Below are 18337 nucleotides of genomic sequence, written 5' to 3'. Positions count from 1 at the left end.
CATGAGGATGGAGCCATCTCCACCTGAAGAGCTTGTAAAAAGGCCTGAAAAAGTCTCCTATCCTTCTCCCCACAACTCCCTGCCCTCCCTAAATTGTCCAAAGAGGGGGCTACGGTCAAATTGAAATCACCACCCACAATAAGAGACCCTTCCATGTGATGAAGAATAATAGGCAGCAATGTCTGGATAAATTCCCCCTGACCTTCATTAGGGGCATACACATTAATCAGTGAATACAACAGTCCATTGATGAGAACCACCACAATAGGATACCCCCACTGTGGATCCCGCACTACCCACTTCACCTCAACCTTCAATCCCTGAGCAAAGTCAATACCCACCCCACTCCTCTTAGAGGGTCCAACTCTAAAGGCCCAGTAAGTAACCGGGAACCTAGTAAACATTCATGGGTCCTCAGGAGGTGGGTCTCTTGTACCAGACAAACAGATGCACAGATACATACTAGTTCTCGAAAAACAGCATATCTCTTACCAGGCAAATTAAGCCCACGGGCATTATAAGACACTATCTTGATGTCTTCTCCCAACATCTCCAACCCAGATCAAGATACTCAACCCATGTATGAAATCCTATACCCCTCCCTGTCAACCTCCCCTTCCCCACTCAATACCAAACAGTGGAAACAAAAACAACCCCTCACCCTGAATGAAAGCAATCGTATCCCAGAGCCCATGACATATCCAAAATAACCACCTCTTATCTTCTCCAGAAATACATTCAAACCATCCTTTCCAGCCAAACACCACAAAGAACTTTTAAAACAACTATCCATCCATCACAAAACCCCCCACTCATACCATCAATCCAAAGAGTCATCTAACTCACTCGAAACCTGCTGATTAACCCCCACAGAACTCCACACCCACCCCACACATACAAGCAACAGACCTGAAGAGCACACGTGCGCCACAACTACACTCACTAAGCACAACCCTCCTAAAATTGTCATCACACATGTAGTTAACCACCTTCTACATCAGAACTCCCCACATACACATACCCCCGTCCCCCACCCCGCCTAAACCTACCTCCCCTTATTCTCTGTCTCTGTGGACAACACTCTCATCCTTCCTGTTTTGTCTGTTCGAAATCTTGGGGTCATCTTTGACTCCTCTCTCTTTCACTGCCGCTTTGGTGATAACATATCACCAAAACATAGAACATAGAACATAGAAAGATGACGGCAGAAAAGGGCTATAGCCCATCAAGTCTGCCCACTCTACTGACCCACCCCATTAAGTCTGAGTACTAATGACCTAGTTCCTTAACTCGACCCTCGTAAGGATCCTACTAGGGCATCCCATTTATTCTTAAAGTCAATAACGCTGGTGGCCTTGATCACCTGCTCTGGAAGCTTGTTCCAGTGATCTACAACCCTTTCTGTGAAGAAATACTTCCTTATGTCACTATCGAATTTCCCTCTTCTGAGTTTGAATGGATGTCCCCTTGTGACCGAGGGTCCCCTGAGAAAGAAGATGTCTTCTTCCACCTCGACACGTCCCGTGATGTATTTAAATGTCTCAATCATGTCCCCCCTCTCCCTGCGCTCCTCTAGAGTGTAGAGCTGCAATTTGTTTAGTCTTTCTTCGTACGAGAGACCCTTGAGCCCCGAGATCATCCTAGTGGCCATCCGCTGAACCGACTCAACTCTAAGCACGTCTTTACGGTAATGTGGCCTCCAGAATTGCACACAGTATTCCAGATGAGGTCTCACCATGGTTCTGTACAGTGGCATTATGACTTCAGATTTGCGGCTAACGAAGCTTCTATTGATACATCCCATAAGTTGCCTTGCTTTGGATGAGGCCTTCTCTACTTGTTTGGCGGCCTTCATGCCTGCACTGATGATTATTCCCAAGTCTCTTTCTTCTGAAGTCCTAGCTAGTGTTTCTCCATTTAAGGTGTAAGGTTTGCATGGATTTCTGCTACCGAGATGCATAACCTTACATTTCTTAGCGTTGAAGCCCAGCTGCCATGTCGAGGACCAGTTTTCCAACGTAAGCAGATCCTGCGTCATACTATCCTGCAGATTGCTTTCACTTACTATATTACATAGTTTGGCGTCATCAGCGAATAGAGTTACTTTACCCTGAAGCCCTTGGGTCAAGTCTCTTATGAATATGTTAAAAAGGAGTGGACCCAGGACCGAGCCCTGTGGCACTCCGCTGGTCACCTCCGATGTCTCAGAGAGGGTGCCGTTGACTATCACCCTCTGACGTCTTCCACTCAGCCAATCTTTGACCCATGCAATTAGTGTCTCGCCTAACCCCATTGATTTCATCTTGTTTAATAGTCTACGGTGTGGGACGCTGTCGAAAGCTTTACTGAAGTCTAAGTACACTATGTCCAGAGACTCTCCCGAGTCCAGCTTTCCTGTTACCCAATCAAAGAAGCTGATAAGATTGGATTGGCATGATCTACCCTTAGTGAATCCATGTTGATTAGGATCCCTTAGATTCCCCTCATCCAAAATCGTGTCTAATTTACATTTAAGTAGTGTTTCCATGAGTTTACACACTATTGATGTGAGACTCACTGGTCTGTAATTTGCAGCCTCCGCTCTGCAACCCTTTTTGTGCAGAGGAACGACGTTAGCTGTTTTCCAGTCCAGGGGGACTCTCCCTGTACTTAGGGAGAGATTGAAGAGCATGGTTAATGGTTCCGCCAGGACATCGCACAGCTCCCTGAGAACTCGTGGGTGCAATTTGTCTGGTCCCATGGCTTTGCTTACCTTGAGTCTTGACAGTTCGCTGTAAACATCAGCTGGTGAGAAATGGGTCTTCCTTGCTTGGCTTTGCTTCCAGCTGTGGCCCGTGTCCAGGTGCCTCGCAGGTAAAGACTGAGCAGAAGTAATCGTTCAGTAGTTTGGCTTTTTCGGAATCTGTTTCCACATAAATCCCATCTGCTGTTCTAAGACGTACTATCCCATTTGTGTTCTTCTGCCTGTCACTAATATACCTGAAGAAGGATTTGTCCCCTTTCTTAATGTTTTTTGCTAGAGTTTCTTCCACTCGAAGTTTGGCCTCCCTGACTGCTGTTTTGACCGCTGCAGACCTTGTCTTGTATTCAATTTTAGCTTCTTTCTCCCCGGTGCGTTTGTATGAAAGAAATGCTCTTTTCTTGTCCTTGACTAGGTGTGAGATCTCATCAGTGAACCAACGGGGTTTCTTCTTTCTTTGTTGTTTATTTACCGATTTTATGTAGCGGATAGTTGCTTCGTGTAGTGTCCTTTTCAGTGTTGACCACATAGCTTCCACATCATCCGTTGTTTCCAGAGCCTGTAGCGTCTGATGGACGAAATCACCCATGCTTGCGAAGTCAGTGCCCCGGAAATTGAGTACCTTCGTTTTTGTTTGTGATCTAGGGAAGCCCTTTCTAAGGTTGAACCATACCATGTTATGGTCACTGGTTGCCAGCGTTTCTCCCACCAAGACTTCCGTGACGCTTTCCCCGTTCGTAAGTATCAGGTCCAGGATGGCCTGGGCCCTAGTGGGCTCTAGTACCATTTGTTTGAGCTGTACTCCCTTCATGGATGTTAATATCCTCTTGCTACTACAAGTTGTTGCTGAGAATGTGTTCCAGTCTACATCAGGCATGTTGAAGTCCCCTAACAGGACAACATCCCCCCGTAAGGTGATATTCTCAATGTCTTCAATTAATTCATTGTCTTTGTCCTCCGATTGTCTTGGAGGTCTGTATACCACACCGAGGTATAGGCATTTCTCTCCGCCTCTGGCCAGGTTTACCCAGATGGATTCCCCAGTGTACTTGACATCTGTGATCCTAGTTGTCTTGATGTTCTCTTTGATGTAAAGTGCTACCCCACCTCCCAACTTACCCTCTCTATCTTGGCGAAGCAGGTTATATCCTGGTATAGTTATATCCCACCCATGAGAGTCAGTGAACCATGTTTCGGATATTGCTACCACGTCTAGGTCTGCATTTACTATTTCTGTTTCTAGTTCTAGAAATTTATTCCCTAGGCTGTGTGCATTTACATACATAGCTCTCCACTCTTTGTGCCTAAACTCCTTTAGAGAGTTACCCATCTGAATTAGTGTCTCCTAGCGAATCTTTTGCAGCAAGGGTACTTACCTCTGACTTAGAAGTGGAGTTTTGGTTCACCTTATTAGGATTGTTACTTACTGCTCCGGTATATAAATGGGTACCCTCCCCCAACTTACCTAGTTTAAAGCCCTTCGAAGCAGGCGGGCTACTCGGTGTCCGAAGACGTTCTTACCTCTGTTGGTCAGGTGGAGTCCATCTGATCCCTGGAGTCCCTGTAGTGCCTCCCCGTGATTCAGGAATCCGAAGTTCATTTCCCAGCACCATCGTTGTAGCCACTCATTTGTCTTCAGAATACGTTTGTCCCTGTCTCTTCCCTTGCCCCTAACAGGAAGAATTGAAGAGAATACTACCTGTGCTCCTGTCTGCTTCAGCCTCTCCCCCAGAGCTCCGAAGTCTCTAGCTATGCCCTCCAGAGTGTTCTTGGCAGTGTCATTCGTTCCGACGTGGATGAGCAGCATTGGGAAGTGGTCCTTGGGCCTGAGAAGCCTATCAAGACAGGCTGTCACATCTCGTATTCTGGCTCCAGGCAGACAGCAGACCTCCCTCGACTGCATATCTGGTCTGCATATTGGTCCCTCGGTGCCCCTCAACATGGAGTCCCCGATGACTATTACTCTGTGCTTCCTTTGGGGATGTCGATCAGATGTCCCCGGAACTGGAGTCGTGTGATGGGCGTCTTCCTGATTCTCGTCGGCCGTTCCTTCCTGTAAGATCTGGAATCTGTTCCTCAGGGTGAGTTGTGGGGTTGATGTGAAGCTACCCTGTGTACGAGAAAGAGAAGAAGATGAAGCTAAATAAGGTGGGGGTCTTCTGCGCTTGCCTGTGGAGGAGGTTACTAGCTGCCAGGAGTCGGCGTCTCCGGCCACCTCCTGCACCCCAATCATTGGTCTCAAAGCTGAAGGTTTGGGCGTCTCGAGGATGGACTCGTCGTGCGCCGGCACGGTGATGTGGGACAGCTCCTGGACGACCTCATCGATGAATGCCTCATCCTCTCGCTTCTTCCTCTATAATACTACCAAAATCCAACCTTTCCTCTCTGACCACACTACCAAAACACTTATCCAAACTCTCGCTACCTCATGCTTAGACTACTGCAACTCACTACTCTCAGACCTTCCACTTAGCCATCTCGCTCCCCTGCTGCACGCCTCATATTCCGGGAGAGCTGCCATACTCGCGTTACCCCTCTCCTAAAGTCACTTCACTGGCTTCCCATCCGTTTCCGAATACAATTCAAATTCAGCTGCCACTCACTATTTCTCTTCACTTATTGAACCCTATGTTTCTCCCTGTGAGCTCTGCTCATCTGGTAAGTCCCTCCTATCTGTGCCCTTCTCTTCCTCTGTCAACTCCAGACTCCTTCCTTTCTACTGTGCTGTGCCGTATGCATTGAACAAGCTGCCTGAATTCCTACGGCAGGCTTTGTTTCTGGCAATGTTCAAGGCCCAATTAAATGCTCACCTCTTCAAGAGTGCTTTCAACTCCTCTCACCTTCGGTTCTGCATACCCAACCCTATATATCACATCTGTCTGTCCAAGTTAGAGTGTAAGATCTTCCAAAGAGGGATCGTCTTATTAAATTCAATCTGTACAGTGCTGCGTATGCCTTTCAGTGCTATAAGTGATAAATAGTAGTAATATTGCAGAAAATTGGAGGCCAATAATGTCCAACAAAAAACATGGTGGAAAATTCAGATACGTCCCACTCAAAAGATATTCCATCATAGAAGAACAGTTAGTACAGTGACACCAAATCATGAGGGCCCCGTAGCCGGACCCGAGGTCAATGGCACTGCTGATGCATGAGTCCCACGCTTCACCTTTTGCTATTGGAAGCCTGCCAGCCGCGGTCAGACATTCTGGGTCACGATGTTGTCCTCTCCCTTGGCTGGAACATCGATACCCTTCTTCTGTAGAAGTTCTCTGGACGACTCTCGACTGGTCCGATACTTAGCATTTTGGATTACTGCAATTCAGTTCATCTTGCCAGGCATTGTACAAATATATTGAGATTACAAAAATACAGAATGTAGCAGTATGTTTGATCTTTATTTTGAAAAAAATCATCATATATTACATTTTATTACAGAGAGCTCCACTGGCTCCCATTTGAAGCCAGAGTGTTGTTCAAATTGGGGACACTCTGCTATAAAGCTCTACATGGCCAGGCACCTGTTTATTTTATTCAAAATGCATCGTCCATTACGCACCACATCTTTATTTGTTTTCCCCCTGGTTCGAGACTGTATTCATAAGAAGTTCCAAAAGCACCTGCTTGCTTATCAGGCAGCCAGTTGGGATAGGGAGTTACGCTCTCTACAAGGTCTTGCTCTTACATATGTTTCAGAAAATTATTAAAATCAACTATTTGTAAGATTTTTAGAGAACTAAAAAGGGTTAATGATTATTTTGTATCTCTCTGGGATTGTCCAGTTTCTTATTTCTTGTAAACCACATCAATCTGAGAGGTTTTGCAGTCCAGAAAAGTAATGGAATGGATACTCTGGTGTGCACCATGTTAAATGTAACAAGCAACTCAAATAGGAAGGTCCTCCAATAATGCATACTTGCCTGGGTCAAAAGCTTGGGTCACCAGTTTTAAAAGTATGCTGCTTTAACAATGAAGAAGCAGCTAGATCTTGAAAGAGCTCCAGCTAACAGTGCCAGGTTCTCAAGCTCTGTGCAATAAACACTCCTTGAGGGTAAAACTTCGAAGGTACACCACCAAGTCTTGAGGCCATTCTGCAGGGTGAGGTCCCAAGACCCGGTGAGCCCGTTCAATTCCTGGCTCTATTGTATCATCTTGTAGGAGCCATCGGATCAGCCTAAAGGCCATCTCTTGAGCATCTCAATAAGCCCCAATATCAGGCACATCATGCACCTGCAGATTATTCCTATGGGAGCAGTTCTCTAGATCGTCCAATTCATCTTATAGCACCTGGAGCTCAGCTCTTGCATCTTCCAGGCCATGCTGTGTCCCCACAGCTGTTTTCTTGCAAGAATCTATCTAGGCCCCCACATCAGCCAGGTCCAATTTAAGTTCCTGAAGGGTCTCCCACGCCTGTGTCCCAACTGCAGCAATGTCAGACTTCACTCCTCTAACTACAATTTCATGAGCCTTGGTCCGCAGGGCAGTATCAGGCAGGTAATCCAGATCCGGCCTCTCTGAACTCAACACACCTGACAATGGCTGTCTCGGCTGATCCTCCAACAGCTTTACACCACGTGGCACTCAGCCTAAGATCTTCTCGCTGGTGCGGAAGCCTGAACCGCCAAGCACTTTTTTTTAGTGGTCATTGGTGTCCAGGTAGTATAGCAAATGCTGCTCCAGAGAGACAACTCGATCAGCCCCCACTAGAAATATTTTTTAGGTGATTTGCAAAGGCAATGATCAGAGTTCAGAACTTAAGTTCCCATATTTACTGGTGACATCACTTCCTCCCATCCTGTTGGTCACATTTTTAAATTCTGTCAGAAAAGAGGCTAGAAACTGAGATGGAGGGAGAAGGCATTTGTCCTCTCTGCCTTAAAACTCATGGAGAATCTGACCCATGTAATCAACAATAGCTAGCAACAATTAGAGGACAACATTGCAACAGAACAAAAAAAATGGTAGTGCTTCCCCAAGTGCTTTTAATCCAAATCAAGGGATTTTTGAGACACATGGAAGACTTTTTATGCAAAAACTGGGAAAATCCAAGATGGCTACCACGGCAGTGTGGTCATGCTAAAAATGGCCTAGGAAATACCCCTTAAGGGTCAAAAAACATTCTGGGAAAAGGTTTTTAAGGTGGGGGAAACACTTAAAAACAACAAAATCAAGACACTCTCTACAATTTTTCCAGAGTTTTCAATAGGTGGTACTCACCGACTGTCTGTGCTGAGTTAGCCTGCTGCAGCCATCACAGAAGCTGGAAATGGAGAAGACACTGTGTCTCTTGCTTAGTAAACCAGTCCAAGTGCCCAAAGCCCAACCAAGACCTCAACCCCCACGAATCCACACGCAAATAGGGGAAGTAACATATGCAGCTGACACACATTAAGCCCTGCTGGACTGAAACCTCTTGCAACCTTCGGATCAACGGCGTTTGTGGCTTTGGCTTGCAGCTATAGTTTCCCAGTCCCTGAGGAAGGGGATTCTCAGGCTTGAAACTGGGCTTGGTTGGACACTTCCACGAACATTATTGTATTACTGCTATTGCCTCTCTACAGCCTGTGAAACGCAGTGCCTACTCAGAATGGAAAAGACAGTTGACAGATTTATCGGGCAGCGTTTCCAGTAGTTCAGCTAAGTACTCATTAATCAATGCTGGCTGAACACATTCATTTCGCCGGTTGTTTTTCTTCTGTCGGCTCACAGATTGGGGGTATAGAAACTCTCTTGTTTTGCTGTTTAGTGTTTAGTTTATTCATTCACTGAAATCACAACAGGGTGCCTATGATGGTGGGCTTCCGCTTTTGACTGTAAGCAGCTGAGCAGATTCTTTGTAATCTGCTCTTTGAAGCTTGACACCTCACACTGAGGATCCCTCACATAACAGGAAGTTGCATCAGAGAGCGCAGGATGTGACTGAGGGAAGGCCCTGGAGCAAATCCGATAAGTAAGGTGGAAACACCATGTGGTTGGGGGTGAGGGAGGGATAAAGATGGAGTTAACGGAGGAATGGAGCTGGATGAATGGGAGACAGATGGGAGGGGGAGGAGTTGGAGAGAGGTGTTGAACCCACTGGAAGAGGGGGGCTGGAGGGAACAGAGAGGTGCTGGACCTGTGGGAGTGGGAGTGAAAGGAGATATACCAAAACCAAGGAGATAAAGAAAGACAGAATAGCAGGAGGGAAAAAGTACAAATGAATCAGATATTGGAAGGAGGGGAGAGGGAGAGTTCAATAATTGCTTATAGTGGTTTATTTGAGGGAAATTATTTATATTGTAATTGGTTTTTGTTATGTTTATTTTATATGTGAACCACTTTAAACACATGACTTATTTAGTAATATATCAAGCAAATTAATCAAATTGCATCAGAGGCACCTAAAAATTTATAAAGTTATTGATAAGAAGTTTCAGATCCCAGATATTTGCATTTAGCTTCCACAGTCTGAGAAATGCTCTGCTCAAACAGATTTCTCAAAAGTCAAGAAAGAAATGGATACTAACCTCCTCACACTCTGCTCCATGAAATACCACTAAGCTGTCACACTCTCTGCATTTGGATGGAGCCCTTAACTTCCGCAGCTTATGCGTTTGTGCAGCCTTTGACATCACAGTGTTCCTAAATGGCCCAGGAGAACTAGCAATTTCAGAAGTAAGGTCATTTAAACCTAAACACAGAAATAATGTATTGCAATGATATAAATCAAACAGAAAATAAGAGAAGTCATACAAAAGAAATAAAATAGCAAAGATACCTATAGCAGGTATTCTCTGAGGACAGCAGACATTTTCACATGTGGGTCACATTATCCATGGAACCTGGTACAGATACTACCATGTGCACTGTCACTTTAAATCTTTAGGTAGTGCCAATACCACACTCGTACCAGTGCCTTCCCGCCCAACTTCAGCTCATGGGACTACCAGTTTAATAGCAAAACTAAGATACCAACTAGGAGATGTGGACAGGTTGTGAGAATATATGCCTGCTGTCTTTGGAAAACACTTGCTACAGTAAGTATCTTTGTTTTCTCAGAGGACAAATAGTCATATTATTCTCACATGTGAGACTCCCAAACTGCCAGGATCATGACTCTGGATGAGGAAAATGGATATATAAACATGATTCTGGTAAAACAGAAGAGGGTCGGAGAGAACGTTGGCACTCAGAAGTAAACAGATTTTGCATAACTGCTTGACTGAACCGATCATCTTTTCTGGAATTTTGATCCAAAAAGTAGCGAGAAGTAAAGGTATGCACTGAAGACAAAGTAGCTGCTTTGCAGATGTCCTCAATAGATGCAGAACAGAAATGAGTCACCAAAGTAGCCGCAGTTCAGACATTGTAGGCTGTTACATGGCCCTGAAGTGTCAGCCCAACCAGATTATATGTGAAGGAGATAAAAGAACTTCAAGTCTGTTAGGGTCAAAAGCCATACAAGCTGTTACTCAGTCAATATTAAAGGTTCCAATTCAAAATCATGGAGAGCCCTTTGTGGTGTTCCCCAGGGCTCTCCATTGTCTCCAATCTTATTTAACATCTACATGAGTTCATTGAAACATTACGATTTGAATACCCGAGAAACTTTACTAACATACGCCGATGATATCTTCGTTTTACTTGAGGTTGATCCACATTTCGATAATTTGATACCTAATATTAACCATTGTATTACCAAACTTCAGTCCTGGGTGATGATGGTCCAGATGAAATTAAATGCTGCCAAGACTAAGCTTTTATGGCTTGGCCCAAAGTTAGATTCTCTCCCTTCTGCTGTGATCTTAGACTCAGGAGAATCTTTGAAAATTGAGTTTTCCTCGTTAATACTGGGCATTGTTATTGATTCTTCACTTACATTTAAGGACCAACTCACTTATTAAAAAGTGTTTTTTCAGTCTCCGTGCTCTGAGAAGAGTGAGAGCACTTTTTCCACTAACAACACTTCTCTGTTTTGGTTCAATCAATCATTTTGTCAAGGTTGGATTACTGCAATTCAGTATATTTGGGTCTTTCATAGGTCAGTCTGAAGAGATTTCAATTAATACAGAACACTGCAGCTAAACTTATTTTCGGTAAGAGTAAATTCGATCATGTAACCCCTCTGCTCAAGAAATTATATTGGCTTCCCGTGTATCTCAAAATTTAATTTAAGTGCATTTGTATTACATTTAAGATCTTATTTGGCATTTTTGCCACTTTGATTCCTTTAGACTGGAATGTTCATAGATCTCATCTTGCCAGAAGTTCTCAAAAATTAACATATTTCCCTCTCTCAGTGGTAAAAACAGAACTTTTAAGAGATTTAGTCATTCTTTTACTTTTAAATTAACCGAATTCTGAAATGCTTTACCACTTATATTAAGAAGTTTAGGTTCTTTTGCTTTATTCCGGAAAGTTCTGAAAACTTTGCTTATTAAATATTTTGGAAATTAACTATTTCAGTCTACTTTTCCCCGTCAAGTTTATGGATTATGTATTACATTATTGTTAATCGAGTCGAGTTCCTCTTGGTTGATGACTCGGTCTATAAAACTAAGGTTTTTTTTAAAGTCACTATTTTAATTGAAAAAATTTTTCTCAAATACAACAATTAAACATACAAAGGTACTGGAAATCAAAAGTTATGCTCATGAAAAACATTGTACAAAACTCGTACATAAGTCAGCAATGATAAAAACAAAGAACCATCAGAAATTCACATAACAAGAGTATAACTCACGAAAAGTGTGCAATGTTGGCAAAATACAATGCAGCATGAATTCAATTAGCATCCAAGAGAAAGTGAGAAAAAGGAGACTAGACTGATTAGAAATATCAGGTAACAGAAATGAGGTAAGGAAGTTGGAAACTACAAAAGAAGAGTTAGACCGTAGCAGAAGAAGAGATAAGAAAATAAAAATTAAAAATTAAGAGGTGGAGCTTCGTAAGTATAACTTGAGGGAGTTCCAAATGTTCTGAAAGTGGCGAAAGCGGTTACAGGATTTAGCTAAATATACTTCAAATCTATAAGTCATACAAACCAAATGCCACCACTGGGAGTGTGAGGCTTTGGATAAATCTTTCCAAGAACCAAGGAGAATCTTTAGTGCCAAAAACAAGAGCATATCCATAAGTAGAGCATCATCTATTCATCCTCAAATGTGGAAGATTTCAGCAGTAACATCTGATAAGTCAAGGAGACATTAATATGAAAGATTGTAGAGATTGTAGCCCAGACAGATTGCCAGAAAGTATGTATAGAGGGGCAAGTAAAAAGTAGGTGTTTAAGGGATCCGGTCTCAGAGTTGCAGGTCCAACAGGACTTCGGTAAGGAGGAGTTAATCCTATGTGATTTTAGGGGGGTCCATTGAGCTCTAAGAAGAAGGAAGAACATATTATGCATGATAGAAGTTGATCTGGAGGTATAAAATGTGGATAAGCCCATGCGGTGTCTGATATCGGGGAACCAAGATCAGTCTCCCAGGATTGTTTCAAATTGGAGATTGGATTAGGGAGAGTGGATTTAAGGAGTTTATAAAATTTAGAGGCGGTATGGCCAACTGCTAAATATTGCTTGGACAAGGAAAGAAGGGTAGATTCAAAATTGGAGGAGATGGGGTTAAAACCTGACTTTTTGATGGTAGATCGCAATTGTAGCCATTGACAGAATTGAGAATCGTTAAGGGAGAATTTGACCATCATGTCATGAAAGGAGAGCCAGGAGCCATCAGCATGACAAATGGAGGCAGTGTTCCATATGTGATGTTTATACCAGTGTGGCCATAATATGGTTTTCTTGTCTGAGAAACTGGCGATTACACCATAGGGGGCAATGAGTAGATTGCAACAAAGGGGTTTATCGAGTTCAAGGAGGACCTTATGCGTAATCTGAATAAGGGGGTTATGAAGGAATTTAGTGATGTGGGAGGTACCTAAAAGTCTGATAAGTGGGATGGGTTGAAGGTGAGCTTGTTCGAGGAGTAACCCATTGGGTATATCAAAGTTATCATTGGAAGAGAACCATTCTGCACCCTGACGTAAAATGAATGCTTTGTGGTAGTAAATGAGGTCAGGGAAATTCATACCTCCGAGGTGTTTTGGGGCCTTCAATTTTTGTAGAGAGATTCTGTGTGGTTTATCATTCCACAGGAAAGCAAGCATCAATTTTTCCAGATGTTTATAGAAGTGGGCTGGAAACAATATGGGAAACATGTTTAGTGAATAGGTAATCTTTGGAGCTACCATCATTTTTACGGTATCTAGTCTACCCCACCATGATAGATGTAGGGGGGTCCAGGAGGCTAGTAAGTCTTTAATTTGGGAGAGTAATTTGGTCATGATCAGTTGAGATGTTGATTTAAGATCTCTATCAAAGGGTATACCAAGATATTTAATACCTGTTTTGACCCAAGTAAAAGGGTGCGAAGCAATAGTAAATGGGGTACATGCTGCATTTAAGGGTATAAGCTCAATTTTATCCCAATTAACTTTATAGCCTGATATAGTGGAGAAAGAGGAAATCAATTGAACCAGGAATGTCAGAGACATTTCAGGTTCAGAAAGGTACAGTAAGACATCAACAGCGTAAGCCGATAATTTAAATTCTTTTTTGGCTGTTGTAATACCTTTGATGGTAGTAGATTATCTAATAGCAGATAACAGGGGTTTTAAGGCTAGGTTCTAAGGCTAGGCTACTGTCCTGGAGACAGTGGGCATCCCTGTCTAGTACCCCTATGAATGGTAAAAGGAATTGAGGACTCATCATTAACTATTATGTTAGCAGTGGGATTATGGTACAATAGAGAAATCATGTGGATAAAGATCTCTGGTAGACCAAAACAAGATAGGACACAGAATAGATATCTCCACTCTACCCTGTCAAAAGCCTTCTCAGCATCAAGAGAGGCCATTAATAATGGATGGTGGTCGGACAGGGCAGAGTGGAGGATGTGACATAACAGCCTGGTATTATCAGCTCTATATCTCCCTTTCAAAAAACCAACTTGATCTCTATGAATCAGAGAAGGCATAATTTTTTCAAGACTTGAGAACAAGTATCTTAGCAAATATCTTATAGTCCAAGTTCAATAGGAAGATTGGACGGTAATTTTTAACAAGTTGTATGTCTCTATTCGGTTTCGGAAGGACGATGTTTGCTTCATGAAAGCGGCGTAGATTGGCGGGAAAAGCAATGAGATCTTGATAGTAGAACAAAAGATGGGATGAAAGAAGAGATGAAAATGACTTGTAGAACTCAGATGGAAGGCCATCAGGACCAGGCGCTTTTGCAGATACCATGGAAGAAATGGTTGTGGAGATTTCGGATAGAGTAATACGTTGTTGTAGAGACTGATGTTGGGATTCAGATACTGAAGGCAAGTCTATGAATTGTAGAAAGTCCACAATATATTGAGCTGAAGAGGATGATTCAGATATATACAAAGTTTCGTAAAAGACACGGAATTCTTCCAAAATGTCCTTAGTAGAGGTGTTGATTTTTCCTGAGGTGGATTTGATGTGGGTCACACAATATTTTGTTTGCTTTCCTTTTTAGGTACACAGCCAGTTGGTGGCCAGATTTGTTAGAGGAAGCATAGTATGTGGCAGATCGTCAAAACTAAAAACTCTTGCTGAAGATTTCATTGTACTGAAATTTAAGGTGTTGCAGAGATTTGTATGAAGAGGGGTCAAAATGTTGATATAATTGAGTTTCCTGAGCATGGATATCGGACTCTAATTTCTGAAGAGCTTGTTTCTTTTGTCTGAGTCGAAAGGCTGAGTAGCTGATCGATTTTCCCCGAAGCCACAATTTATAAGCTTCCCAGAGGGTGGAGTAGTTAGAGACAGAGTGTATGTTGTTAGAAAAGAAGGCCTTAGATTCTGTAGTGATATGTTGGCAAAATCATCGTCATGTAGGAGGATGTTGTTCAGCCTCCAAGCTTTAGGAGAAGTTTTAGTGAACCAATGGATGGAACAAGAGATTACTGCATGGTCTGAGATAGTGATATCATGGATTTTTGCATTTGTGATGATGGACATGATATCCTTGGAACATAGGATGTAGTCAATTCGGGAGGAAGTTTTGTGAGGTGCGGAGAACTAAGTCTTTTGCTGTGGGGTTCAAAATCCTCCAAATATCAGACCAACCAAATAAATTCATCAAATGAGATAGAGAAGCACGTATCTGAAGTTTTGCAGGACAGCAGATGGAGGATCTGTCCAGGAACGGGTCCAGTGGAAAGTTAAAATCACCTGCAACTATGGTATTTGAAGACAGGAAGGATTTGTAGACATAAAAAAATTGAAAAAAGGAGGGGGTTGTCTGCATTTGGGGAATAGATATTGAATATATTCAATGGTCTCCCTTCAATGGACCCCTCAAGGAATGACCATTTTCCATTAGGGTCAAATTTGTGAGAAGAAAGTTGGAAATTGAGCGACTTACTCACTAGTGTGATGACTCCGTTCTTTTTCCCAAGGGCAGGGGCAGAAAAACAATGTTGAATCCATCCACCAGATAGTTTCTGTGCCTCTTCTAAGCTGAGATGTGATTCCTGTATGAGGCAAATGTTAGCTCCAAGGTGTTTAAAGTAGTGCAAAATCTTTTTCCTTTTGATGGGACTATTAATGCCCTTAACGTTGAGGGAGACCAGGTTTATATTAACCATAATGTAAGAACATAAGAAGTTGCCTCCGCTGAGGCAGACCAGAGGTCCATCTCGCCCAGCGGTCCACTCCAGCGGCGGCCCATCAGGCCCATTGCCTGAGCAGTGGTCCCTGACTAGCTCTATAACCTATCTCTACTCCTATTCCTATAACTTACCTCTACTCCTATCCCTATAACCTATCTATACCCCTCAATCCCTTTGTCCTCTAGGAACCTATCCAAACCTTCTTTGAAGCCCTGTAATGTGCTCCTGTCTACCACAGCCTCTGGAAACACATTCCATGTATCCACCACCCTCTGGGTGAAAAAGAACTTCCTAGCGTTTGTTCTAAACCTGTCCCCTTTCAATTTCTCTGAGTGCCCCCTTGTACTTGTGGTTCCCCTTAATTTGAAAAATCTGTCCCTGTCTACTTTCTCTATGTCTTTCAGGATCTTGAAGGTTTCTATCATGTCTCCCCTAAATCTCCGCTTCTCCAGGGAGAACAGTCCTAACTGTTTCAATCTGTCAGTATATGAGAGATTTTCCATACCCTTTATCAGCTTAGTTGCTCTTCTCTGGACTCCCTCAAGTACTGCCATGTCCTTCTTGAGGTACGGCGACCAGTACTGGACACAGTATTCCAGATGCGGCCGCACCATTGCACGATACAGTGGCAGGATGACTTCCTTAGTCCTGGTCGTGATACCCTTCTTAATGATACCCAACATTTTGTTTACTTTCCTTGAGGCTGTGGCGCACTGCGCCGACGCCTTCAGTGTTGTGTCTACCATCACTCCCAGGTCTCTTTCAAGGTTACTTACCCCTAGTAGTGATCCCCTCATTTTGTAGCTGAACATCGGGTTTTTTCCCCCACATGCATGACCTTGCATTTCCCTATGTTGAAGCTCATTTGCCACTTTTTGGCCCACTCTTTCAGTGTCGTTAGATCCTTTTGGAGATCTTCGCAGTCTTCCGTGATTTTAACCCTGCTGTATAGTTTGGTGTCATCCGCAAATTTAATGACCTCACATTTTGTTCCCACCTCTAGGTCGTTTATGTAGATATTGAATAGGAGCGGTCCCAGCACTGACCCCTGCGGAACTCCGCTCGTGACCCATTTCCAGTCTGAGTAATGTCCCTTTATTTCAACCCTCTGCTTCCTGTCCGCCATTCGTGTTAAATGAATGAGGAGTAGATGAAGATTGTCATGCTGGTAAAGAGTAATTGCATCCAAGTGCAATGGAGAAAGCATAATGCTAGTTGGGAACTGCAGGAGTAGAGATGAAGAGCTCAAATAAAGCTCCATGTTGCATAGGTACAAACTCAGAGAAAAAAGAAAAATAGAATAAAGAAAAAGATATTCATGCTCTTGCAAAAAAGAACTGAGCAAAAAACAATGATCCATCGATGGGGTCGCATGCTGACAAGATGTGCTCAGCATAACTCCCTCCAGCCCAGTAGGCAGTCACAGGTGCTTAGCCCCTAATAAAGAAAAACTTATAAAACGGATGGATCAGAAGGTTCAGGTCATTTCACTAGCGTCATCATCCAAGTATTTCTGGAGATCGGCTGGTTCATCAAAATTTTTTATGGTATTGCGGTATGTATTCTGCATCCTGCCTGGATAGAATAATCCATATTGAGTGCCGATGCATTTTAAAAGGGGGTGCATCGATAGGAAAGCCTTCCGTTTCTGTGCAGATGATTTCGAGAGGTCAGGAACAAAAAGTATTCTTTTACTGTCCAGTAGTAATGAGGGTTGGGATTTAGCAGTTTGCAAAATCTGTAGAGTTTGCGGGTATCTCTGCAGATTCAACACAATCGGGCGAGCCGGTTTTGATGGGAAAGGAGGCAATCTGTGTGCCCGTTCTATTTCCAAAGGGCGGGGGTGGGGGAGGGGAGGCAAATTTTATCTTCAGGAACTCAGGGATAAAAGAGTGAAGGTATGAGATGATATCTTTCCCCTCGGTCCCTTCACTGAGCCCGATTATTCTCACATTATTTCGACGCATTCTATTTGATAAATCTTCGACGTCGAGTTATAATATAGACATTTTGTGTAAGCCCTTCTGGACGTTGAGGAACTGGGAATCATGGGCTGACAGCCTTTCTTCCGTGAGATCTATTCTCATGCTGTGTTGTTTTAATTGCAGCATAATATTGCTGATTTCTGATTTGATATCAGTAGTTATTGCTAAATTTTCCTGCATGAGGCCTCTCAAGATCTGTAAATCGTTAGAGATAGAATCCCCGTGTTATTTAGAGGAGCAGGCCTTTTTCCGGCGACAGAGGCTCATGCTGGATCATTTAGAAGCGTTGTGTGATGGCGTAGTGCCAGGCTGAGAAGAGCCTTCGGCTTTGGTCGATTTGGATGCCATTAATGATGGAAAATATGAGTTTCACTGACCTGAACAATCGTAAGGGGCTGAAAAAGAGATTTATAACGTGGGCTGGAGTGGAGAGAAATCACTAAGCAGCCAGTCACATGATCCTCTATGAGGTTTAGTCCGATCCAGGTAGTATGCCAGATCACGCTTGCAGTCCAAAGTGTGAAGAGCTGCCTTTCCAGAATACGTATGCAGTTTTGGAAAGAAAACAGACAGAACTATAGATTGGTTGTAGTAGAATTCTGAGACAATTCTAGGTAAGAATTTTGGATGCGTTTGAAGCACTACTTTGTCATAGTAGAATCTTGTGTAGGAAGGATTTGATACAAGAGCTTGAAGTTCACTCACAAGGCGTGCAGAAGTGAGAGCTATTTGGAAATGCCTTTCCAAGTGAGACATTTGAGAGAGAAAAATGTAAGCAACTCAAAGGGGACTTCATGAGAGTAGATAGTACCGTGTTTCCCCGAAAATAAGACAGTGTTTTATATTAATTTTAGGCCCAAAAAACACACTAGGTCTTATTTTTGGGATATGTACATGATCATCTATCTCTCCCTTGCTCTCCTTCACCCCAATTCTTC

At 43.1% G+C, this 18337-nt stretch overlaps 1 protein-coding gene across 3 annotated transcripts in view; it reads right to left on the bottom strand.

Moving 5' to 3' along the window:
* Positions 1 to 18337, bottom strand: part of ARHGAP29 (Rho GTPase activating protein 29) — a 258004-nt gene that overhangs the window by 50099 nt on the left and 189568 nt on the right. For all 3 annotated transcript variants that reach the window (XM_033915737.1, XM_033915739.1, XM_033915738.1), the window contains one exon: positions 9247 to 9410. In XM_033915737.1, the coding sequence (XP_033771628.1) occupies positions 9247 to 9410 (164 nt within the window). The remainder of the gene's footprint in view (positions 1 to 9246; positions 9411 to 18337) is intronic.

Source organism: Geotrypetes seraphini, chromosome 12, assembly GCF_902459505.1.
Source record: "Geotrypetes seraphini chromosome 12, aGeoSer1.1, whole genome shotgun sequence".
NCBI lineage: Eukaryota > Metazoa > Chordata > Amphibia > Gymnophiona > Dermophiidae > Geotrypetes > Geotrypetes seraphini.
The sequence above is the reverse complement of the archived record's forward strand: the minus strand, read 5'-3'. Positions and strand labels throughout refer to the sequence as shown.